We start from the raw sequence: 26379 nt of genomic DNA, 5'->3' as shown, positions 1-26379 counted from the left end.
TGTATGGATTTGAGAGTTGCACTGTGAAGAAGGCTGAGTGCCGAAGAATTGGTGCTTTTGAACTGTGGTGTTGGAGAAGACTCTTGAGAGTCCCTTGGACTGCAAGGAGATCCAACCAGTCCATTCTGAAGGAGGTCAGCCCTGGGATTTCTTTGGAAGGAATGATGCTAAAGCTGAAACTCCAGTATTCTGGCCACCTCATGTGAAGAGTTGACTCATTGGAAAAGACTCTGATGCTGGGAGGGATTGGGGGCAAGAAGAGAAGGGGACGACAGAGGATGAGATGGCTGGATGGCATCACTGACTCGATGGACGTGAGTCTGAATGAACTCTGGAAGTTGGTGATGGACAGGGAGGCCTGGCGTGCTGTGATTCATGGGGTCGCAAAGAGTAGGACACAACTGAGCGACTGATCTGATCTGATTACATCACCTCGTAATATCTCTGACCATTCTTACCTTCTGGAAACATTACTTTGGTTTCTCTGACTTTTGTGGTCAGTCTCTACTTTCTCTTTAAATCTTTATTTTTTAGGAGGTTAGTTCCCAATATATCTTCTCTTTGAGACTTCACTGAAGCCACCGGAACCCCGGGATCCCAAACCCCTGGCCCATGGACAGGTACTATCTGTAGCATGTTAGGAACCGAGCAGCGCAGGAAGTGAGCAGCGCAAGAATGATGAAGCTTCATCTGTATTTACAGCTGCTCCCCCTGCTCACATTACTGCCTCCTGTAAGGTCAGCAGAAGAATTAGATTCTCACAAGATTGCAAACCCCACTGTGAGGGATCTAGGTTGCCACACAAAAATTGTCTAAAATTGCCTTCCATGAAAACAGTCCTTGGTGCCAAAAAGATTGGGGACAGATGCACTGGACTTCAAATACAGTTTATTAAGTGACACCTCTAAATTTCAAGCCAAAACCTCTTTTATAAGCAATAGGCCTGATCTCTAATTACTTGTAAATCATTTTCATTTCCAAGGCCCATTCACCTGTCAGAATTAATCTGAAAAAAAAATTGCATCTTTCCATCCTCTGAACAAAACCTGCCTTTCCTTCTGTTCTATCTTGATAAACGGCACTATCAACCACCCAGGTACTCTCTCTCCCAATCTCCCTTTATTTAGATAAATCATTGAAGAAATGTGTACATGAAAACATGTATTTTCTAGTACTTCAAAAAGATCCCTTCAACTTGGATTCACTGGACTGACAACATGGCAGAGAAGGGAACGGGGGGAATGGGCTGTAATTTAATAAAGAGAAAGTAATTTACAAAGTACTAGTGCACAGGAATTTTTGAATAATTGATGCCTTTTGAACTGTGGTATTGGAGAAGACTCTGGAGAGTCCCTTGGACTGCAAGGAGTTCAAACCAGTCAATCATAAAGGAAATCAGTCCTGAATATTCACTGGACAGACTGATACTGAAGCTGAAACTCCAATACTCTGGCCACCTGATGTGAAGAACTGACTCACTGGAAAAGACCCTGATGATGGGAAAGACTGAAGGCAGGAGAAGGGGACAACAGAGGATGAGACGGTTGGATGGCATCACCAACTCGATGGACATGAGTTTGAGCAAGCTCCAGGAGCTGGTGATGCAAAGGGAAGCCTGGCGTGCTGCATTCCATGGGGTTGCAAAGAGTCAGACACGACTGAGTGACTGCACTGAAACTGAGCACACATGAAATACACCATGTTTTGATTTAGAATGCTGAGAGTGGAGGAAAAAACTACAGATTGCACCCAGGAAAAAGAGAGGACAGGAAGAGCAAGTCAGAGATTAGAAATCCTAGTGACAAAACTAGACACCTGAAAATTCAGAAAAAGAAATAAATGATTGTCGGATAGTATCCTTTGCTGAAACAACCATCTGATACAAACTTCATCATATCTTTGGTGAACAAGACTTATGAACTTGTAATTAACCTAAAATCCATTAGCAAAACAGTGCCAGGTTCTATTAATGAATTATGTTCTGAATGTTATTAACAATAATCAGTAGACTTGCTTCTCCTAGACACTTAAAAGCCCATTCTCTTGTCCTCAGGCCACCCTCCCCAAATAAATGTCTAAATTTTACTTTATTTAAGGTTCATTTAATTGCATTCTATTTGTTCACACCTCTTCAATTTACAAATTTTAAATTCTTTATTCATATAGTAGATCCTTAACATTCTGGAATCTGTTACAGGAACCACTTAAAATCTTAATGTGGAACCGTGCTCTTTCACCACAAGCAATGGCTCTTATATTTAGTGAATGGCCTAACACAGAATTTTTCACACAAAAGAAGGGTAGGGGAATAGTGGAAGTGCAAGGTAGTGAGGTATTGAACTGAGAAGAAATATTTCATTTCTGGATTTGTGACTGAAGGAAATAGCAGAATCACTTGATTAGAGAAACAGTGTATTCTACGGCCATACCACCCTGAACATGCCCAATCTCATCTGATCTCAGAAACTAAGCAGGGTCGGACATTGTTAGTACTTGGATGGGAGAAACAGGATATGTTTCCTTCAATAGCTCTTCAGCTTAATCAAAAACAAAAACCAAACTATCTACCATTCCTCTTCAAGACCATACACACACAAATGAACATACAAACAATGAATATCTTGTCTTCGTGTATCACTGGTGTCAACTTTGTCAGCTAGCTATTTACAGAAAAACTGAATTCAGTAATACTCTGCTTAGTCGCTCAGTTGTATAGGACTCTTTGAGACCCCATGAACTGTAGCCTGCCAGGCTGCTCTGTCCATGGGGATTCTCCAGGCTAGAATACTGGAATGGGTTGCCAGGCCCTCCTCCAGGGGATCTTCCCAACCCAGGGATTGAACCCAGGTCTCCCGTACTGCAGGTAGATTCTTTACAGTCTGAGCCACCAGGGAAGCACAAGAATACTAGAGTGGGTAGCCTATCCCTTCGCCTGGGGAACCTCTCGACCCAGGAATCAAACTGGGGTCTCCTGCATTGCAGGTAGATTCTTTACCAGCTGAGCTACCCAGGAAGCCCTAATACTGGAGTGGGTTGCCATGTCCTCCTCCAGGGGATCTTTCCAGCCCAGGGATCGAACCCAGGTCTCCCATATTGCAGGCAGATTCCTTACCATTTGAGCCACCGGGGAAGCCCATGGATACTGGAATGTGTAGCCTATCCCTTCTCCATGGATCTTCCTGACCCAGGAATCAAACGGGGGTCTCCTGCATTACAGGTGGATTTTTACCAGCTGAGCCACCAGGGTAGCCCTCAGTAACACTACTGGAATAGAAAACAGTGTACTGTTTTCTGAAAAACTGAAAAAATAGTACTGAAAAAACAGTACTTCATTTTTAAACTACTGTTTAATGTAACAGTGGTTACTACACTGTTACTACAGTGTAATAACAGTGTAATATTACACTGTTAATACAGTGTAATACAGTGGTTACTACAAAATATTTCAAAAGTACATTCAGAAAACTTAAACCTAAAACAGTTTCAAATGATTTAAGAACCCTTTTGTGAAAAACATACCTCTACAGTTTACTTTGAAATGGATCAATGTAAGAGGGATTGGTGAATAGACAAAGGTTTATGGCCAGATATGTGATAAAACTAACATAATGTTAATGGCAGAATCAAGATGGTAGGTATGTGAGCAGTCACTATGAAACTGTTTCAATTTCCTTGTATATGTTTAATAATTTTCATTAAGAATAGTAGGAAAAAAATCCAGAAGAACAATAATAAATCACATATACACAGGCTCTGTATTTTACAACAAAAACTTACCTCATGAATTTACTCTGGTGAAAAGGAATAAAATGAATAATTTAAAAAGTAGAAACTCTGAGACCAGTATATGTAAAATTTACAGGCTTGTGTTTTCTCTGAACTAAAAAATGAACTGATCATTCAATAATTAGTAGAGATAAATATTAAAGATTTTTTAAAATAATAAATTTAAAACATTAAAATAAAAATAGCAAATGAAAAAAGTTCATTCTTTAAAAATAAAAAGTACTAAAACCCTTGGCAGATTTTATTTTTTCATTCATTACAGATATTTTGGGCTTGATGGAACTTGCACCAGAACATTTCTTCAAATCTAACACTATCAAATGGTACCACGCTTGTGGTGCTGGAAAGAGGATCACTAAATGTAATTACAACTTTCTTGTCTTTTATATCTATCTAATGAGTTTTTCAAAATAAACCTCTGAGGTAGTTAGACTATTGCCAGCTTTATTTTATAAACAAAGAAATTGAACTTCTGAAATTAAGTGACATATCTTGTTCCTGTTGCTGTTTACTCACTAAGTTGTGACAAACTCAAGATCACACAAGTAATGCCTCTGAGGCAATTCCTGATAACAAATTCTTCTCACTACAACTGTCTCTCCTGTTCAAACCTCAGTAGCAGCAGTGGTCACATCCATCCACCTAGGAAAGATCTTGTTGTTGTTGCTGTTCAGTCGCTAAGTCGTGTCTGGCTCTTTGCAACCTCATGGACTGCAGCAAGCCAAGCCTGCACTATCTCCTGGAGTTTGCTCAAATTCATGTCTATTGAGTTGGTGATGCTATCTAACCATCTCATCCTCTGCCACTTCCTTCTCTTTTTGCCTTCAATCTTTTCCAGCATCAGGGTCTTTTGCAATGAGTCGGCTCTTTGCATCAGGAGGCCAAAGTATTGGAGTTTTAGCGTCAGCAACAGTCCTTTTAATGAATATTCAGGGTTGATTTGCTTTAAGATTGACTGGTTTGAACTCCTCGCAGTCCAAAGGACTCTCAAGAGTCTCGTCCAGTACCACAATTCAAAAGCATCAATTCTTCGGCTTAGCATTCTTTATGGTCCAACTCTCACATCTATACATGACTACTAGAAAAACCATAGCTTTGCTATATGGACCTTTGCTGGCAAAGTGATGTCTCTGCTTTTTAATACACTGTCTAGTTTTGTCAGGGGCTTGCCAGGAGGCACTAATGGTAAATATCCACGAATGCAAGAGACATAAGAGAGCCTGGTTCTGTCCCTAAATAGGGAAGATCCTCTGCAGGAGGGTATGGCAACCCACTCCAGTATTCTTGCCTGGGGATTCCCATGGACAGAGGAGCCTGGTGGGCTACAAGAGTCCATAGGGTCACAATGAGACATGACTGAAATGACTTAGCACAAGTTTGTCATTGCTTTCCTTCCAAGGAGCAAGCATCTTTTAATTTCATGGCTGCAGTTACTTTCTCAAAGAGTGATATTACCTAACCAGTCTCTAAAATAGTAGCTCTCAAGATGCAGTTCAGTTCAGTTCAGTTGCTCAGTCGTGTCCGACTCTTTGCGACCGCATGAATCGCAGCATGCCAGGCCTCCCTGTGCATCACCAACTCCCGGAGTCCACTCAGACTTACATCCATCGAGTCAGTGATGCCATCCAGCCATCTCATCCTCTGTTGTCCCCTTCTCCTCCTGCCCCCAATCCCTCCCAGCATCAGAGTCTTTTCCAATGAGTCAGCTCTTCACATGAGGTGGCCAAAGTACTGGAGTTTCAGCTTTAGCATCATTCCTTCCAAAGAAATCCCAGGGCTGACCTCCTTCACGATGGACTGGTTGGATCTCCTTGCAGTCCAAAGGACTCTCAAGAGTCTTCTCCAACACCACACTTCAAAAGCATCAATTCTTCAGCGCTCAGCTTTCTTCACAGTCCAACTCTCACATCCATACATGACCACAGGAAAAACCATAGCCTTGACTAGACGGACCTTTGTTGGCAAAGTAACGTCTCTGCTTTTGAATATGCCATCTAGGTTGGTCATAACTTTTCTTCCAAGGAGTAAGCGTCTTTTAATTTCATGGCTGCGGTCACCGTCTGCAGTGATTCTGGGGCCCCAAAAAATAAAGTCTGACACTATTTCCACTGTTTCCCCATCTATTTCCCATGAAGTGATAGGACCAGATGCCCTGATCTTAGTTTTCTGAATGTTGAGCTTTAAGCCAACTTTTTCACTCTCCACTTTCACTTTCATTCAAGAGGCTTTTGAGTTCCTCTTCACTTTCTGCCATAAGGGTGGTGTCATCTGCACATCTGAGGTGACTGATACTTCTCCCGGCTATCTTGATTCCAGCTTGTGCTTCTTCCAGCCCAGCGTTTCTCATGATGTACTCTTCATGTAAGTTAAAATAAGCAGGGTGACAATATACAGCCTTGAGGTACTCCTTTTCCTATCTGGAACCAGTCTGCTGTTCCATGTCCAGTTCTAACTGTTGCTTCCTCACCTGCATATAGGTTTCTCAAGAGCCAGGTCAGGTGGTCTGGTATTCCCAGCTCTTTCAGAATTTTGTGATCCACACAGTCAAAGGCTTTGGCATAGTCAATAAAGCAGAAATAGATGTTTTTCTGGAACTCTCTTGCTTTTTCGATGATCCAGCAGATGTTGGCAATTTGATCTCTGGTTCCTCTGCCTTTTCTAAAACCAGCTTGAACATCTACAAGTTCAAGGTTCACGTATTGCTGAAGCCTATTGTATAAAGAGGCTATCTTTGTGTAAAAGAGGGTAAATAGTATAAAAATATATACAGTATTTACTTAAATTCAAAAAAAATTCACTGGAAGGATACACTAAAAAGTTACCTATTAGACTGGGAGAAGTGGTTAAGTCAGCAGATAAGGTAGATGGGTAAGAGGACTTTTCACATTATTTTTCAAATAGTTTGATTTTTGGGGACCATTTTAATGTGCGATGTGAATGACTACTTAAGAATAAATAAAAAATAGCAGTCCATCACTCTCTATCCCTTTACTCTGATTTACTTTTATTCACAGCATCTATGCTAGACTTTATATAATTATCCACGTCCACACCAGACAGTAAGCTTCAACCAACTCCCTTAGTACTAGAGGATATAATGATTTTCCCTTTAATTAAAAACAAACAAAACATTCAAATGGTTTTCATTATCCTTGTTGACACACACACAAAGGTGACCTTTCTCCTCCAGCATATTTTATGTAACTTTTTTTCTATTTATAAATTTGCATGGTATGTCCTTGGCTATATCCAATACATGCGCAGGATAAAGACATAAGAGGGCTTGCTTGTTAAATTTATAAATGTCAAAAAGCCAGGAAGAGAGAAGCTAATCCCTTGGATGATGGAATCATTATTCAAGAAGATCTCAAGTTTTAACTACCTTCAATTAGATGATATTTAAAAGGGCTAAAGGTAAACATTGCTTAAAAACATTATCTACATGTATATTCAGAATGGGAAAGAGCCTAACATAAAAAAGGTGCATGTTTATATTGACCACATCAGTGATTTCCAGACAAATTTTTCTAAGAAACAAAATGCTAAATAACAGAAGGCCAACTTTTTATTGTTTATTTAAGAACACGAAAACAAAACCCAAAGATTAATATCAAAAGAAACTTACTACCTACCAACACTATTTTTCATAAAAAAAGGTCATTTTAACGTTAGAAAAGTAGAAATACAGAATGTAAAAAAGAAAATAATCCCTTGAATTGGATAAATGTAACTTGAAAAGCCACAGAGCATTTTTCTGCTTAGAACTGGTAAGATATTACCGTTGTTGGAGTTAACACAATTTTAGACTGTAAACACAACTGAATGGCTTGAATTAAGGAAAGGGATAATTTCACTACACTGTGTTCAGACCACAATTGCAGAACTAAATGTGAACAAAAAAGAACAGCACTGACGAAACCGACTGATAGTTATCTAGTGATAGAGATGAGGAAGGTAAAGGAAACTGTATCATATGAAGCTGTAGAGGTTGCAGATTTGATTTAGAAAAGGGAAAACTTGGCAGAGAACCACTATATTGAGAAAGACCTTACTGTATCTAACAAAAGAACTATAACCAATAGAGTAAGTTACATAGTAAAGCAGATACTAGCTCAGTTTAAATAAGAGCTTTCTATTATAATTTTCAAAAGCTAAATTAGCCATCCTATGGCCATTTGTTCATGGAAGTGTTCCTCGTGGAGAAGGTGGGCTCAGTAAGATCTCAGAGATTAGTAATAAATGGCACATCGTTTGAGATGACTTCTAAAGTCTCCTCTGATTCTAAAATAATGTGAATTAGAAGGAAATAAATGTTATTTTTTTAAACTTACTGAAAAAGATGAGTGAAAACAATTTTGGCTTCAGTCAAAAAGACAAAGGTTCAGTTAATAGGCTTTACCACTGAGTAATGAATGACACAGAGGCAAAATTATTCACTAACTCAGGACCTCAAGTATTTTCAACTTTAAGTGTAAAATAATACCTTACTTATACAACAGCTGCATGAATTACACAGAGACACACAAAATGCCTGGCACTTTGTAGGTACTCAATACACAGTAAGTCTTACTCATTGCCTGGAGAATCCCATGAAAAGAGGAGCCTGGTGGGCTATAGTCCATGGGGTTGCAGAGTCAGGACACGACTGAACAACTAAGCACACACATACGTTACTCATGTATTCAGTAAATATTTATGTTCCAAAGGGTAGTATTTTCTATATTATTTGTTAGCCACCAATACACTTAAATAATAACTTGTTCTCTGCTGTGTTTTTTGTTTTTCAAACCTATGTAATGCATGCATGGAATTCATTTCTACATCTATGCTTCGCATAATCTCTATTGGATGAAAGAAATTTCTATAACCTTGCTTTTGTTGGTTTCCTTTCTACCTCTGAACAGGAGTGGGGTTTACTTTAGTACATATCAGCTATGTCATTCATTTTGCCCAAAAAACATACTGTTGTATAATCATTTCAACTAAACTGGACTATATATCCAATTTAATCAAACATACTACCAGAGGGCAAGGAGATCAAACCAGTCAATGCTAAAGGAAATCAACCCTGAATATTCACTAGAAGGACTGATGCTGAAATTGAAGTTCCAATACTCTGGACACCTGATGCGAAGAGCTAAATCACTGGAAAAGACCCTGATGCTGGGAAAGACTGAGGGCAGGAGGAGAAGGGGCCGACAGAGGATACGATGGTTGGATGGCATCACCAACTCAATGGACATGAGTCTGAACAAACTCCGGGAGATAGTGAAGGACAGGGAAGCCTGGCATGCTGCAGTCCATACAGTCACAAAGAGTCAGACACGACTTAGCAACCAAACAACTACCACCGACAGATGTTTTCTTACTCTTTTATCTTTTAGACAGCCTACACTGGCTAACTCATTGCTGAGCACTTCCCTCGAGAAATATGAGTAAATAAAGACCCATTTCACCAAGGGTAGTTATTAGAAATCTTAGTTATTAACAAAAGTTTATGAAATAAAAATAATCTGAGGTTTCTCCCCATTAGAGGAAACTCATTTCTTACTGAAACACATCAACACGTAATGCTTCCGTCAATAATATTTATCCACCAAATTTTTTTCAGACAGTATGCAATTCTTTTTTTATATACTTGCAGAATAATTCACAACTATACAGATATTTCAGTTGGCAGTTTAATACCATGCTGTCTGTTAAGATATTTATAAGCACAGTATACTGCTTATCCCCCCAATGTTCATGATAAAGAAAAGAAAATCACTACACATTAATTAAAATACCAAGTTATTTTTCAGGGACAGAATTTTGTTGAGTAAAAATCATACTGACAACAAGTTTAAACATATACAGTATTTACTACTAGATAAGTGATAGCTGATCACTACCAGATGCAACAATAAAACTAGTTTCGGGAGGCTTTTGGGTTTTTTTAAACAGATAGAAGGAAACAAGAAACTGATACTTGGAACAAATAAAACAAATCCTTAAGCACAAGGTTTTTAAAATCACCTAGATATTCATACTAATAGACACAATGTATGATAGTTTTATAGTGTAAAGTCGAAAAACATGCAGATGGTTATTTACTTCCATAATTAAAGTAATTTTAGCACACCATTAAATTTAAAAGTAAAATACATTTCAAGTTTGATTTAATTCCACATGGTGAATTTAATTACAGATTATTTTTAAGTAAGATGAAATTTAAGAGACATACTAATTCTCTTTTAAAAGTCTATCAAATACAATGTAGAATTAAAGGATAAAAAGTATAAGACAATAAAACCACTTTATGGCAAAATCAACTGAATAAAAGAGCATAATTTTAATAAACAAGTTCAATGTGAATTTCCTTCTTTCAAACAGTAAGCTCTTGTTTAACTTGAATATAACACAATTCACTGAATTTAAGACCGATGAACTTCATGAGTTCCTATGGAGCAATTTCATTTTTAACAGTTTATATAGAGTTGATCATACTATAAAATAGTATTGAATAGCAGAAGATAACATTAAAATATGGTTACTAATATGAAGTAGGGGGGAAATTCCAACAGTTTCTATTTTTATGAAAAGTCCACTTTAAGGCCTCTTTTCCTGTATCAGAAAGTTAATTTATGAAACTAAAGTTCCTCTTCATTAGTATTACTTCTACATCAAAAGAAAAGACTAGGCTAATACAACTATGAGGTATTAATAAACTTGACTGTCACAGACAACTCAAAAGAGCACGCAGAAAAGCACTGCACAATTTTGACAGGGTAGGGGGACCAAGGGACACGGATGAAAGAGCACATTGCAAAAAAGACCTTGGTTTTATCTGACTCTGCCTTTCTTTAGCAGTTGGGCTTGGACAGACAAATCAGTTGACTTTCCAAGTTTTAGTATCTTCCTTCGTCTCTGTCAAGTGCATTTAGATTTTTCAGTTTTTAAACAAAAAAAAATTCAACAAAATTAACAAAGTTAGGAAAAAGTAAAAGCAGCACTGGTTTTACTATTTAAAGAAATGGCAGAAAAATAAAAATGGTTTGTAACGTGCAATGTAGTATTTTCAGAGTAGAATTCCTAAATCATTGCACATGCCCTGCTAAGGTTATATTAGTGAAGATCTGGATACTGTATTCATAATGTAACTCCCTCCTTTCACATCATTCCTCCACCGGGTCCTCCCCTTCCTGCTTCAATCTCTTTCGCTGGTTTTAATGCCAGTAAACGACTGTATGCACTGTAAGCTTAACAATAAAATCATTTTAAACGATGCATTTTCAATCAAGTACATCATCTACTTCACTACATTTCTCCCAAGCGGGTAAATTTTCATTAAGAGAATAAAAACATGCATTTAAAAATTCAGAAACAGAAATGTACCAGGCCTATTTTTAATTTTGAATGCTTAAAAAACAAAACGGAAAGATGTAGCCTACCCTATTCCCTTAGGAACGTAAATGCGTTACCCACCCAATGAAAAAACATTCTGCTGGTTCATCTTCCTGCTACACAAACAGCTTTGTCGTCAGGCCCTTCCTAGTCCTTTCTTCATCGTGATCTAGTAATTTTACATGGATCACCTTGGCAGTGCTTGGATAGGCACTGTCCCTGCCTTCCTGGAGCTTACATTCTCAAAAAACAAAAGAAAACAAAACTCCTCTAAACACTAAAAAAAAACCCCGCAAAAACAGATTTTATGACTTAGGATCCAAATCCCACATCTTCCCGCCCCTGGTTAGGCAGCTGCTAATTCTTCTTTCCCTGGAAGAAATGAAGGGACCCATACCAAAGCCCACATTTGAATCTCAGGACAATGAAGTCGACAGGAAGCCACTCTCTCCTCCCCCGGGTTACTACGGAGCCACAGCCTGCGCGGGTGCTGTGGCCCGGCGGGCTGACTGACACCACATCTTCCACGCCCTCCCACCACGTCCAAAATGTTCTTTGCCAAACCTCTCCAAACCGCCCCACACCCCAAAACCAACCACCCAAAAAGGGTCGACACCGGGAGCTGCTCAGACCGGGAAAAAACCCCTTTTCCAGCTGCAGCGCAGCCATTCCCTCCACTGCTCCGCCCGCACCCCTGCAAACAGCTCGGGCGGAGGGGGCTGCACAAAGCCAAGACAGCCAAAGACGACTCAATACGTGGACACTAGCAAGGGAAGCCGGGCCGCTGGACGCGGGGTTGGGGGTCGGGGGGGGGAACTATGGGGGGATGGGCGTCCCCGCCGAGTCCCAGGTCCGGGGGAGGGGGCGGCGCGCGGAGCCCCGGGGAAGCGCCCCTCGCCGCTGGGCCGCGCCCGAGCCCCCGCTGCAAACCCGAAGAGCAGGGTGTGGAAAGGCGGCGGCGACGGCATTAGAGCGCATCACTTACCCCTCACTGCTGAGAGGGACCGGACGGGGGGGCGGGGCGCGCCGCGTCCCGTGAGTCTTTCGCAAGCGTCCTCCCCCACCCTGTCGTCGTCGCCGCCGCCGCCGCGGTCGAGCTCTGGGCCCCTCGGCGCTGCTGGGCAATAACGTTATTCCACACACGCTCCGCACATAGCGGTAACGGCAAGGAGCGGCCGCTCAGTGCGCAGGCGCCTGGGGAGAGGGCGAGGAGCCCGGCCCTACCCCTGCTCCGGCCCAGTCCCGGCGAACTCCTACTGCGCAGGCGCCGAGCACAGACAATGAAAAGGAGTTGTGCGGGGGGTCTCAACCGCAGGCCTCTCCAGCTGCTGACTGCGCAGGCGTACGCCGAAGACCTGCTTCAACAATGAACAGGACCCGGGCTTTAGCTGGGACCGCAACGGGCTGGGACTACAGTTCCCAGCGGGCAGTGCGCCAACTCCAAGCTGCTGTCGGGTCGCTGGGCTTGATAAGATTGCTAGTGTCAGCCGCTTTCACGATCTACACCGTTTGGGAAATTCAGAGCTTTTTCTTGAAAATTTATTTAGCAGAGTTGAGAGATGTTGAGGCTGAAGGGTGTAGGAGCTCGTTATTTGCGCTGTTGAGAATCCTCAAGGATCAACTGCATCTTAGTGAATTTAGAAGAATGAATAAAGCCTTTCAACGAGCCCTTTCTGTAAGTTAGGTGGTCCAGACAGCAGGATGGGATGAAGGCAGGACTAAGCCTGACTGGGCTACAGAAATGGGCGGAGCCTCCAAGCAGTCTCTTGGCAACCGGATCTGGTCGCCAAACCGCCAAAGCGTGAGCTTCGAGCGCGTTGCCCTCTGGGAATTGTAGTCTTTGGGCGGGTTCGTAGGAACTTCGAGACTGTAGACTTAGACACTGAGGACTACAGCTTCCGACGTCCACCACGAGGGCCCGAGGGTGGAAAAAGGCCCGAAATCTCCGGGATTCCTTGCTCCCTTGTGACAGCAGCTGCAGGAAGCAGGCAGGCGCATCGTGGGGGCTGAGGCCTCTTATTCTTGGAGGGGAGGACACTGGACACTTCCCCACGCAACTTCCATCTGTGGCCCCCGAGTGTGTGCATGGCGAAGTCCCCGGAGAACTCTACCCTGGAGGAGATTCTGGGGCAGTATCAACGTAGTCTCCGGGGTGAGTTTCTCCGAACCTCTGTGCCCTAGCCCCTTGATACCAGGACCTCGTGGCTGGGAGCTGACCTGGTGCGATTCTTGACACCTTGGTTCAGCCTTTGCCAGACTGCAGAGAAAGAAGATGGATGTTGCTGTGGAAGGATTAAATAGTTGTGTTTGTTTTTACGTTTAAGCAGCGTCGTTTCCCTCGATTCCCATAGTGACCTGAACCAACTCCCTGATTGTCTTGGGCATCTTTTTTACCTGAGGCCCGCAGAAACTCTTGGACGGCTCTATGCCTGTTCTGTCCAGTTCTCATACCTCTCTTTATAGTCCAGTAAATTCCTGATGCGCTCTTTACACATTCAAAATATGTGTAAAATTGAATGTGGTTTATTGGACCCGGGGGGGCGGGGAACCCAGTAATAATTATTTTCATTACAACAGCTTCTATTTAGTGGTCTAGGCTATTTACATACATTAAATCACTTAAAAACTTACAACCTTATGACTGTCCCTCTTCTACACATGGGGAAATAGAGGTCAAAGAGGTTAAGTTAGGCCAAAGCCAACATAGCTGGTTAGTGGCAGAACCAGGTATTAAATTCAGTCAGACTTGTCTGCCTTGAAAGCCTATGTTTGTCTTTATTAATCATGTCTCAGTTACTATTACTGAAACTTTATTTAGTTAATTCAGATTTTCTTACTATAGTACCCTATGAGTATCATAAGAAAATCTGAATTAACTAAAGTTTCACCAATAGTAATCATGACATCATTAATAAAAGTGACGTAGATAGTCTATTGTCTTGAACATCACATATAACATCTAGAAAACCTCATTTCTCTTATTTTAAGGTAGAAGTTATGATATTATCTACATGGTTCTTGTGAGGAGCAAATGAAATAATTCAAATAAAGCAGTGATTCTTCAGACTTTTTTTAACTCTTAGCCATAAGTAAAAATATATTTTATATGGGTCGTATTCATATAGGCTTGGGCTTCCCAGGTGACTTAGTGGTAAAGAACTTGCCTGCCAATGCATAAAACACAGGAGACGGGAGTTTGATACCTGGGTCGGAATGGTTCCCTGAAGAAGGAAATGGCAACCCACTTCAGTTTTCTTGCCTGGGAAATCTCATGGACAGAGGAGTTTGGCAGGCTACTATCCATACAGTCGCAAAGAGTTGGACACAACTTAGCCACTGAACATGCGCGCATGCATACAGACTAAAAGTTTCATTAAAGGATATTTATTCTACTAGAAGTAATTCACTCTACTTTCTGTTCCTTTGCATTTTCTTAACCCTTTAGGTCATGACCAACAGCTTTAAAAATATTTAAAGCATTTAAAATGTTGACTCATTAATTTAGTGCCTACTATACGTTAGCCATACCACATGCTGGGGATATCATAAGGAACTAGACAAAGTGACTGTCCTCAGGGAGACTTTGGATTAATGGGGTGAAGGACAGTAAAATAGCTATAGATTATCACAATAAAAAAAAAGAGGGGTCAAGATCAGTACTTGACACATAAGCCCTCATTAAATGTTAGCTGCAATTTATAATTGGTACTTGTGGCAAAATGAAGATTTTTTTAGGAGATAAGAGACCTGAATCTAGTGAGTCTAGACTTTGAAAGGTTATTACGTATTGTTTCCATCTGTCAGCAGTGTTATAAACTGTCAACATTCTCAGTATTCAAACTGCAAGAGTAAAATCATTGGTCTGGATGAATATCTTCATCAGCCTACTGATATTTCAAGAGGTGTTAGATACAGAAATAACCACTTATAACTTTTCATTTGAAAACAATAAAATACTGTGCAGAATGATAGTACCAGTGGCATTTAATTTTTGAGGTTGGTTAAAAAAAAATTCTGTTTTCCATTATGTTCCTCCTAGTTCTTCTCCTTTAACCTTAGTATGAACCTTTATTTAAACATTAGAGACTATTTAATATTAGGCATTTTGATGCAGTTAATTTCAAACTGTTATAGTTGTCTCCGACTATTTGTGACCCCGTGGACTGTAGCCTACCAGGCTCCTCTGTCCATGGGATTTTCCAGACAATAGTACTGGAGTGGATTGCCATTTCCTTCTCCAGGGGATCGAACCCGGGGAAGTTCAATCTACAATCTACATTGTAGTAGAAGTCTACAACCTCCTGCATTGTATGTAGACAGATGCTTTACCGTCTCAGCCACCAGGGAATTCATATATTTAATACCCACAATACTGCTTTCAGTAATTATAGAGTGAAGAGTTCTTATTCAAAGATAAGATATTTTAAAATGAAATAAAAATTTAGTGTTATAACAATGCTGCTGCTGCTGCTGCTAAGTCGCTTAAGTCTTAGCCCACCAGGCTACCCAGTCCCTGGGATTCTCCAGGCAAGAAAACTGGAGTGGGTTGCCATTTCCTTCTCCAATGCATGAAAGTGAAAAAATAAAGTGAAGTTGCTCAGTTGTGTCCGACTCCTAGCAACCCCATGGACCGCAGCCCACCAGGCCCCTCCGTCCATGGGATTTTCCAGGCAAGTTATAACAATATAAGATAGTAAAAACATAATCAAGAGCAAACAAAGCAGAGAAAAGTTTGTTATTAATTTTTAATGATAGTTTTAACAATAAATTGAGAATGCAACTAGGAAATTTTCATTGGTTTTCAGCACTTATCATTTATTTAGCAGCATTTTAATTTTTATGTTTATTTATTAAATAGTTTATATAACAGCTTATGGAAGGAAACAAAACAGAACTAATACTGAAGAGAAGCACGATCAGAAGTTCTTCACTTCACACATTATAAATGACCACTTTTAGATAGGATAATTCCCGTTTAAAGTCAAAATGTGTGTTTCTGAATAAACACGGTATGATGGCATTATTTTGTATATGAAACGTCATTATTTTAAGCATTTGTGTCTGACAACTCTAGAATTGTGTTACTATACAAATCAGATAAAATGCAAAAAGTTCTTTTGTTTTTTCCTACTCACCATTACTTCCCCAAAATGTCTTGTCTAGTTCATTCTTAAAGAAAAGGTCATATTCTTGATCTTTCCTCACAAGTTATTTCTCTGGTTAACTCAATAACTATACATGTAATCATTACTAATTCTTTCATTTGTATTTAGCCAGGAAGTAGACATGTAAAAATGCAAAATGGTTTTACAGTTTCCCCATGATAGTTTCTTGTTTTTATAGCTTTTCCTCTTTTCTTTACTTTAAATATAATATTTGGAACTATTCTGTTAATAGTATATGAATATATACTATTAACATATATGAAGTATATGAATAGTATATGAAGAATTTGAAGTTCTGGTGTAAAAAGCAGAGTCAGTGTTGCTTTCTTGCTTTTGAAACTTAAGTGAATTCTTGCCTCTGCTTGAGTCTGATGATCCCATGGCAGCCATGGAAATGGAGCCATCTACAGACTCCATATTCACCACTCATTCTTTCCCTGATGCCTTTAACATGTAGTCACCCTCTGGGGATAATTCTTGCTTTGGATTGTCTGTGCCCTCACTGAGAATTGGAATGGTATAAAGACTCTTCTTCAAAGTAACAGTTCTGGCAGACAAACCAGAAAGCTTCATTGTCCTACAGATCTGTAATGTACACCTACATAGTAGATGATCTGAAAGTTTATTTTCAGTGGTGAACATATCCTAGGTATCCTGGGAGTCACAGTTTAATCTAGAATGAAAAGTGACTTGCCCAAGTATGGTTAAGTGTTCATACACTCTTTAGGCATCTAAAATTCAAGACCCACAGAATTATATTGGTAATTGTGAAGTATAGCAAATACCCCTCCTCTAAATTTAACACATCATAGTACAAGGTCATGAGGTATAAAATAAACTAGTTCTGTTATAGTATAACAGAAGATTCAGGCTGTTTAAATTCTATACAGTTGAATGTAGTAATATGATGTTGGAAAGAAGGCAAGAACTTGTTAGAAATTCAGTGTCCCAGCCTTAACAACTGAATTATGTTTCGACTGTTGCTGCAGTGTTAGCTGTGGATTCAGTTTTATGCCTGTATTCATTACTCACCTATTCTCCAACTTCCTGGCCACTTTGATTGGGCATAAAGAAATGGAACAAACTTATACTGAAACAGGAATGCATCATTTACTTTCTGTATGCATTTTATATGGTAATTCCTCCTTTTTCTTTCAACGTTTTGTTATTTTAGGCTCTAGATTGAATTTATGGAAGAGTATGATGGAGTCAGAGAAAAGAATACAAAACTAGGATCCAAGTTCCAATTCTTACTGTTGCTTTTCTAATAACCATCTGTGTTCCCTTAGACAAGTTGATAAACTGTTCTTGGATTCTTGTTTCCTCATCTGGAATATGAAAGTTTGGACTAGGAGGTAGGATTATTGCCAGTAGGAACCAAGGAGATGACAAAATGTGTGATGAAGTCAGTGGAAGACACTAGGGAACAGTGAGGCTATGGCCAAACTGGGCAGTTTATGCTTTTCCTGCAAACATTGCAGGTACTTTCTTGCTCTTTCCCTCTTTTCTTCCTTCCCTTTCTTTTATTCTTTTCCCTTCATCCTATACTATGTGGGTCAAGCAAAATATGTGAGAGCTTGGTTCCCCTTCAGCCACTATCTCAGATCTCTAGATCTGTAATGTCCCTTTTATCAACACTGGATTGGATCACATGAATGATAAAAAGTTGTGTTTCCTTATGAGATTAAGGAACTAGGTTCATGGAAAGTGAGAAGTTGAATATGGGAAGAAAATATAAAATTTGGGGGGGGTGATCTTAGTTGATTTAGTTTGATAAAACTGAAAATAACACTGATGTGCCAATTGTACATAAGTAAAATATAAACAAGTGTTTGTTGGTTTTTTTTTTTTCATTCCAGAGAAGGATACATATGTAGAAAGCTGATGTTAATCTTACTAGTCCATAATTTGGTCACTGAATTAACCAGCAGTGATGTCATCTGGACCTTTGGCAGACTTAAGGAAACATGTATATAACTTAAGTAAAAGTTCCTCTTTTCCTCAGTTTTACTCATCAAACTTGTATTTCTTCTTTTTTGTTTTTGCTGTTCTTAAATGTGTTCTAAAATTTTAAAATATTTAGGCACACACTCACACACATTGTCTATGGCTAATGTTTGCTTATTTAACTATCAGCCTCACAGAGACCAAGACAGGCAACAGTGTAAGAAAGGCCCCGGAAGCATTCATTATGAAAATAAAGAAATACAATGATTTGGCTATTAATAAATAAGGATTGGTAATGCAAATGAAATTTTTCAAGCATTTAATGACTTTTTTGCTAATAAAATTTAAATTACATATATTCTTTTTTTGTTTTATATACTTACATGGCTGTTCTTAGTAGTTTTAACTTTTAAGACTATTTCTTTTACCAGAATACCAAAAAGTAGTAGCATTTCCATTTTCTCCTCCCTATAACTAATGAGGTAAAATAAACAAAAGACAGGATTTAGCAGCCCCCAAAGCATGTTTTATAAGTAAATAATCATCCATGAAATAATGTAGAACCAAAACAATGGTTTGGTGCTACAAGATTATAAGGGCATTTTCACTTCTTAGACATGTTTGTGCAGAAAAGAAGAGACCAGTTTGTTTCTCAAGCTGTTGAGATTTTTTTAAAAGACTTAACCTCTGATCATTTCACCAGTTTATGCTAAGATTTTCCCAGTTTTCACTTAGTGATACTCCTCTGAGAGACAAAAGGGAGGAAAGGTAACTTGAAACATGCTTGTGTGCTTGCTAAAGAGCTTTGATTATTGGAGAGCTTCATCAAGGCCCACTGGAACATTTAAAGGAATTATTACTAAAGAAGCCCTAAAAAATAGCCTTAGAGTATAACAATTGCTTCATGTATTAGTCCTGGAAACAAAATGAAACTAAAGATGAATTTCAAGTTCTTGATCACAGTAGGTGTAACAACTCCTGACACCTGGGTCAGAAGTGCCTCATCTTGGTGGTGATGGCGATGGGTTTTGTGTGCTGCCTCCCACAGTGGTAGAATAGCTCAGTGTCCTGACCGCTTTTCATCAAGTTGTAGTTCCGGTGTAGCAGTGTGGGTAGTCTCTCCTCAAAACTGAGCACTGGCTATCTTGTTTTATTACTATAAACCAGCAGTTATCAATCAGAGTGACTTTTTTTTTCCATCCAGAAGACATTTGGTAATGTCTGGAGGCACTTTTGATTGTCATACCTGGCAGGGAAGTTTTACCAGCATCTAGTGGGTAGAGGCCAGGGATGCTGCTGTACAACCACAACATATCCCCTTACAGTCAAGAATTACCAAGTCCAAATATCAGTAGTGCTGAGACTGAGAACCATGATCTAGAAGTAGAAAGGTTATTACTCATAGCATTTGCTTTGTGAGAACTGTGCTTGAGAATAATTGCAATTAAGGATACAGATTGTTTTGGCTGATAATTGTACCTAAGTTCTGCCAGTCTGGCTAGGATAACTTCTTTAATAGGAAAGGGACAGGTGCATAAGTATTCTCAGTTGGTACAAAAAAAAAGAACCAGGTGCGTCCCTCGTAATGCGTACAGTGAATCTTGATTTCCCAACATCCATCCATCATTAATGATCTTCCAGACACTGCTCTTAAAGATGTTTACATTCTTATTTGGATTATCTTTCACTTCTGGTACCATCCAGTTTTAACACATTTTTCAACTATTAGAGTCTTGGACGATAGTAATTTTTTTTGAGTTTTGTAGTTTCTACATACAACTTTTAGTCTCCTTAATCATTGTAATTGCCAATTACAAAACTGTTTTTTCTAATTTTGGATTAATGCTGTTTTCATCTTGGTCACACTAATTGTCAGTCCCCCAATAAACAGTGATAACAATCCCCCGAACTAGCTGAGGCCCAGTCAAGTGTGGATGGACACATGCGTCTCTTATCTGGCCGTGGTTTCATTTTTCTGCTTGTCTTCCCAGATCTAAGCTTGTTTTGAGAATTGCAGGTCGCCTCATGCTTAGCCTGAGGAGGTATGGTTCATTGCATGTTTTCTCAGAGACAGCTGGGCACTTCACTGGGTGCGGTTCTGCCTCCTTGTCACCAGGATAATTCTCATTCACATCTCCCAGTACAGATGGAGAATGTAGACATTAATAATTCACAGTACGTATGTAAGTGATGATCCTTGGTATACAGGGACATATTTTCCTTTTTGTTCAAAAACATCTTGATGAAGAGAGGCTGAGTGTTGAGCTAGGAGTTGGAAAGTAGAGCAACTAGATTACAAAAATGAATGAAACAGACAAATTTGTTGGCAGTCAGCAGGTTAAAAACCTTTTCAGTGCTCATTGTATTGATTGATATTTGGATAGTGGACTAGCAGAGATATTATTTACTTACATTTATATTCATGCAATTCTGTAGGACATAGAGGTTGTAGGACATAGAGGTTGTATTTCTGTTTGTATTTGTAATTAAGTTTGTATTCAGCCTGTGGTTGATTCTGAGAAGAAGAAATCAGGATGTATTGTGAAATCTGTCAGTATCCTCTCAGGAGAGAAGAGGAACTGAGTATTCTTCCCCACTCGTGGTTATAGATAGATAAAGCTATGCCCATTAACAGTGGGATAGGAAACCCTAACTGGAACCTCCTATCTAATCTGGCTTCCTCACATGTAAGCAGAATGGGGTTAGGGCTTCCCTGGTGGCTCAGTGGTAAAGAATGCGCCTGCCAGTGCAGGAGATGCAGGTTCTGTTTTGGGTCAGGAAGATCACCTGGTGAAGGACATGGCAACCCATTCCTCTATTCTTCCCTGGGAAATCCCATCCTTGGCAGGCTACTGTCCATGGGGTCACAAAAGAGTCGGAAATGAGTTAGCAACTAAACAACAACAAGAAGCAGCAGTTAATGGCATCTGGGGAATAGTGTTCTTAATAAGGATTATGAGACCAGTTGCAATGGCTCCAGTTGAAAAGCAATGGGGTTTTGTCTGTCTTGAAAGATCTGAGTGTTGTTATTCCAAGGGATTAATTCTATTTGTCTGTTGCAGTGTATATAATTATGTTAGTATGTATGTATTTGAAAAGTGTTTAGCATGTTTTAAAATGTACTCTTGAAATGACTTTAAAATATCACTTACCTCCTTAGTTTTAGTTTCAGGATACAGTCCTTGCAAATTCCTTCTCTTCGTCTCTGATTCTAGCAACTGAAATCATTCATTGCAAAAATACCCAGACCTTGTGTAATCACTAAGAAAACTGGGATAGTTGTTGAGTTCAATATATTAGTATTTCACATAGTACTATTTTCATAGTACAGTTTAACACATAGTCTTTAAATGATAAAAATTCTAAAAGATTAAACAGGAATATCAGCAAAGGGATTAAATGGCCTCATAAAACTCTCCCATTATTGTAAGCTAATGAAAGAACTCTACCTGTAGGAATTTTCAAGTACACATTTTTTTTCCAGATTTCCTTTCCTTTTCCTAATATAGCTTGTTAGCTTTTAGTTAGATTAAGTATAAATAAGTAATTATCCTTTGTCTTATAGATGAAGTCATTTGATGGCTCCACAGAGCCTACTTTTAGTGTAATTCAAACCCTCTGTTTCCTTTTAATGGATGCAGTAAAGATAAGTGCTTTATTCCTAGGTATCAGTGCATAAGTCTAAAATTGTAACACTTCGATATTTCCTTTTCCTTTAACCTGTCTCTTTATTTTTTTTATGTAAATGAAGAGAGCTTTATTAAAATAATCAAGACAAAGAGATTCACTGATTCTCTTTAGAAAATACTGAGTTATTAAAAAAATATTGCTGCTTCTCATTTTATTGAAACCAGGAATGCATCTTATCTAGACTTTTTAAAACTCATGAGGAATAAAAGGAGGCCAGGCTTGGTTAGTTATCAATACCAAATTCCTGTCAGAGAAAGGTCTGTGTGGAAATAGGATTGGTGTGGAGAAAATTGTGGTGATAAATTTATTGGGTCTCGTGTAGATTATCGAACCCTGACCTAAAAGACCTATTTTTGTTAGTTTACTCAAGGGGAAAATGAGTTGCTGTAAGTGAAGGACCTATATTAGAGATTTTTTAAGATAGAGAATATTTTTTTCTATTAAGTTTTGGTTATTTTTGTCTTTCACACATTCAAATTAATGAGCTTAAAGGAAATAGAATCTATTTTTCAAGGTCCTGTAGAATATATATTTATAAATATATTTTCATCCATGATGGGTAATGAAAAGATTTTTCATTTTTTAGCTTTCTTAGGATTCTCTTGTAGGTATTAAAGAAGAGGAGTTTTTCTCCTGAATACAAAAGAAGTAGGTCTAACTTGTCAAGAAAGGGCCTAGATCAGAAGAAAGAACTTCATTGGTGTTATTGTTATGCATTGCTCTGAATTAGGGAAAGATTTTACTTAGAAAAAGGTATCCTCTGAAGATGTTAAGAATTATTTTGATAGAATCCATTTGAGATAGATAATAGCAGTACATGAACTTGCATGGGAATTCACTTTTTTCTAATGTAAATTTCTATGTTAGCTGTATATAAATATTTAATAAATACATGAATTAATGATAACTTTCAAATACAGATGTCAACATTTAAAAATGATGACCGAAACCTGGGTCTCAGCTCTAATGTAAAAGGAACATTTTTTGTTACAGTTAATGTTTCTAGATTGGAACTGGAGAATTAATTATAAGAGATTAGCAGAAGTAACAAGTTTAAACCTGAAAAAGTGTCTGGTCTTTAACTAATGAAATTACCCATCAATTGCCTGATTCTCCAGTTGTCATACATGTAAAAAAATCCATAAAACAGGATAGAGTTATTAGTAATGTCATGTCTAGTGTCATTAGTATATCATAGTATTAACATATAATACAGTATCATTACTGGGGCTTCCCCAGTGGCTCACCTGTAAGAATCTGCCTGCAATGCAGTAGATGCAAGTTTGATCTTGGGTGGGGAAGATCCCCTGGAGGAGGGCGTGGCAACCCACTCCAGTATTCTTGCCTGGAGAATCCCATGAACAGAGGAGCCTGGAGGGCTATGGTCCATAGGGTCACGAAAGAGACATGACTGTAGCGACTGAGCATACATGCACAGTATCGTTACTACATTAGTATATAGTTCTGTTATTAATGTAAGACTTGGATCCTTTGCTAAAGATGTTTTTGGGTGAGTATTTCAGTGAATAATTATTTCAGTTACCTTTTGCTGCTTATCAAGCACAACCCACTCCAGTATTCTTGCCTAGAGGATTTCCATGGACAGAGGAGCCTGGAAGGCTACAATCAATGGGATCGCAAAGAGTTGGGCATGACTGAGCGATTAAGCACACACACACACACACACACACACACACACACACCACACACACAAGTCATTCTAAAGCTTGATGGTAGAAACCAACCACCAAAAACATTTTTAGTGTCTCTCACAGATCTATGGTTTTACCAGACTCCAGCTGGGCAGTTTTCGAGTCTCTTTCATGCACTGTGGGTAGATGACCTCTGGCATTGGAGTCATCAGGAGACTCTGCCAGAATGTTAATGGGGTTGGGCTTCTTTCCTTCTCCTTGTGGTGATCTCAGGGGCTCTCCTTTCCATATGGCCTCTTCAGAGTCTCTCTAGCAGGGTAGCCAGACTTCCTACTTAGTGGCTTGGGGCTCACAAAAACCAACATTCCAAGAGGGTAGAAGCAGCAGCTACCAAACATTTTAAAGATGTGACGGGCCAGGCGTCATGTTCCTTCCAGTGCATTTTCTTGGTGAGTGCAGGTTACAGATCCACTAAGTTTCAACCTGGGAGAGCACAAGGATGTAAGGGTGGGTTCTTTGGGGGCTGTTTTTAGAGATGAACTACTAGAGTAATAGACCTTAAAATGCTTAATTTTAGACTATTTATGTTAAGTCTGTGGTAGTGAGTTTAAACTTCAATTCTAAGGGTAATCAGGCATAGTAACCGAGAATTTCTACATAAGATGTAGTCAGCCAGCAGTATATAAGTACAACTATACTAAGTACAGTATATAAGTACAACTATACTGCTCTAAGCACATCAGCTATTCAAATCTTGTTCAGATCTAGGCCAGGTGGTCAGCTGTCTCTTGATGCTAGAGGGCCATGTGGCCCACAGGGACAAGGAGGCTTCTTTGGGTAGGAACTGGATGTGGTGGAATCCCTCTTGCCAGTCTTGCCTATCCACACCGTGCCAAAAGGTGTAGGGGAGTCTTAGGCATTGAGGAGTCAGGATAGCGCCTCCTCTGTGAGATTACTGTTTGGGAGTGTGAAGAGGGGGAAAGCTCTCCCGTTCAGTCCTCCTTGGCAGTAGAGCTATATACAGTGAATGTCAGTCACAGTGGTGTCAGGGAGCTTAGAGATCACTAAGTCTAACCTCTGCCCCATGAACTTAATCTCACATTTCCTCTGGCATGTTCCTCAGCAAGCTAGAAGCAAAGCTATGCTTTTTTTTTGTCCCACAAAGTATCAGAAATGATTGCTTTTCCTTTAGAAAATGTCTTCTCAAGTCCATGTTCATTTGGTCACCCGGATTTCACTGGCTCTGATTTTCATCATGCTATTGCAGAACGTGCAAATAGAAGCATTCACCAGTTGAAATGTGCCCTGAGAGAAGGTGATGTCACCGTTGGAGAAGATATGCTAGATCCTTCTTTTAACACCAGTGTAGGAAATGAGGATGCTGGAAATGCCTGGCGAGAACTACAACACAGCCACGCCGGTAAGTGTGAATGTCAGTCCTAACCTGAATGACACACAGTGAATTCTTTAAACTCCATATAGTAACGACGCCAGTCTGTCCTCTACTGCTAGGATTTTAGTCAAGAAACACAAAGCAACTAATCTAGTTCCGTTGCTTTTTCTTTTCCCCTTTGACTTCCCTATGCCTATAGGATATCAAAGCAGTGATTTCTTAAGGTAATTCCAAGCTGCCTCTCCAGCCTCATTTTTCCATCTTCCTTTCAACTATTCATCTTACAAGCCATGTTCTATTCATGCCACCCTGTGGTCACGCTTCTCTGCTTTGCATGAGCCATGTGTTCAAACTGTTTTTTTCTCACCCTTTTCTGCATGGTGATCTCCTATACATCCTTCACACTCTCTTCTCTGTGAAAACAGGCACAATTAACATGCTTCCTCTTCTTACAGCATTATAGGTAGACCTAGAGCTTCTTATAGGTAGATTTAGAGCTTATAATCCAGACCACCTGACCTGCCTCTTGAGAAACCTATATGCAGGTCAGGAAGCAACAGTTAGAACTGGACATGGAACAACAGACTGGTTCCAAATAGGAAAAGGAATATGTCAAGGCTGTATATTGTCACCCTGCTTATTTAACTTATATGCAGTGTACATCATGAGAAATGCTGGGCTGGAAGAGGCACAAGCTGGAATCAAGAGTGCTGGGAGAAATATCAATAACCTCAGATATGCAGATGACACCACCCTTATGGCAGAAAGTGAAGAGGAACTCAAAAGCCTCTTGATGAAAGTGAAAGTGGAGAGTGGAAAAAGTTGGCTTAAAGCTCAACATTCAGAAAACGAAGATCATGGCATCTGATCCCATCACTTCATGGGAAATAGATGGAGAAACAGTAGAAACAGTGTCAGACTTTCTTTTTTTGGGCTCCAAAATCACTGCAGATGGTGACTGCAGCCATGAAATTAAAAGACGCTTGCTCCCTGGAAGGAAAGTTATGACCAACCTAGATAGCATATTGAAAAGCAAAGACATTACTTTGCCAACAAAGGTCCGTCTAGTCAAGGCTATGATTTTTCCTGTGGTCATGTATGGATGTGAGAGTTGGACTGTGAAGAAAGCTGAGCGCCGAAGAATTGATGCTTTTGAACTGTGGTGTTGGAGAAGACTCTTGAGAGTCCCTTGGACTGCAAGGAGATCCAACCAGTCCATTCTGAAGGAGATCAGCCCTGGGATTTCTTTGGAAGGACTGATGCTAAAACTGAAACTCTAATACTTTGGCCACCTCATGCGAAGAGTTGACTCATTGGAAAAGACTCTGATGCTGGGAGGGATTGGGGCAGGAGGAGAAGGGGA

General features: G+C 39.6%; 2 protein-coding genes across 23 annotated transcripts in view; one reads left to right on the top strand and one right to left on the bottom strand.

The window, feature by feature from the left end:
• The window catches only part of CEP170 (centrosomal protein 170), a 131626-nt gene extending 119280 nt beyond the window's left edge, over positions 1-12346 (bottom strand). For 4 of the 13 annotated variants that reach the window (XM_019976080.2, XM_019976084.2, XM_019976079.2 and 1 more), the window contains exon 1: positions 12155-12345. The gene's annotated coding sequence lies outside the window, so the exon portion shown is untranslated. Of the gene's footprint in view, positions 1-12154 lie in introns of all 13 variants that reach the window. The other 9 variants (XM_019976086.2, XM_019976088.2, XM_019976091.2 and 6 more) reach the window with 5 other exon arrangements.
• A 658-nt stretch (positions 12347-13004) lies between these two features.
• SDCCAG8 (SHH signaling and ciliogenesis regulator SDCCAG8) overlaps positions 13005-26379 on the top strand; it is a 245766-nt gene continuing 232391 nt past the window's right edge. For all 10 annotated transcript variants that reach the window (XM_070768858.1, XM_019976099.2, XM_070768859.1 and 7 more), the window contains exons 1-2: positions 13005-13321; positions 24891-25043. In XM_070768858.1, the coding sequence (XP_070624959.1) occupies positions 13255-13321; positions 24891-25043 (220 nt within the window). In that variant the 5' untranslated portion in view covers positions 13005-13254. The remainder of the gene's footprint in view (positions 13322-24890; positions 25044-26379) is intronic.

This window comes from Bos indicus, chromosome 16 (assembly GCF_029378745.1).
Source record: "Bos indicus isolate NIAB-ARS_2022 breed Sahiwal x Tharparkar chromosome 16, NIAB-ARS_B.indTharparkar_mat_pri_1.0, whole genome shotgun sequence".
In the NCBI taxonomy this organism is placed as follows: domain Eukaryota; kingdom Metazoa; phylum Chordata; class Mammalia; order Artiodactyla; family Bovidae; genus Bos; species Bos indicus.
This window is presented reverse-complemented; position numbering and strand designations above follow the sequence as displayed.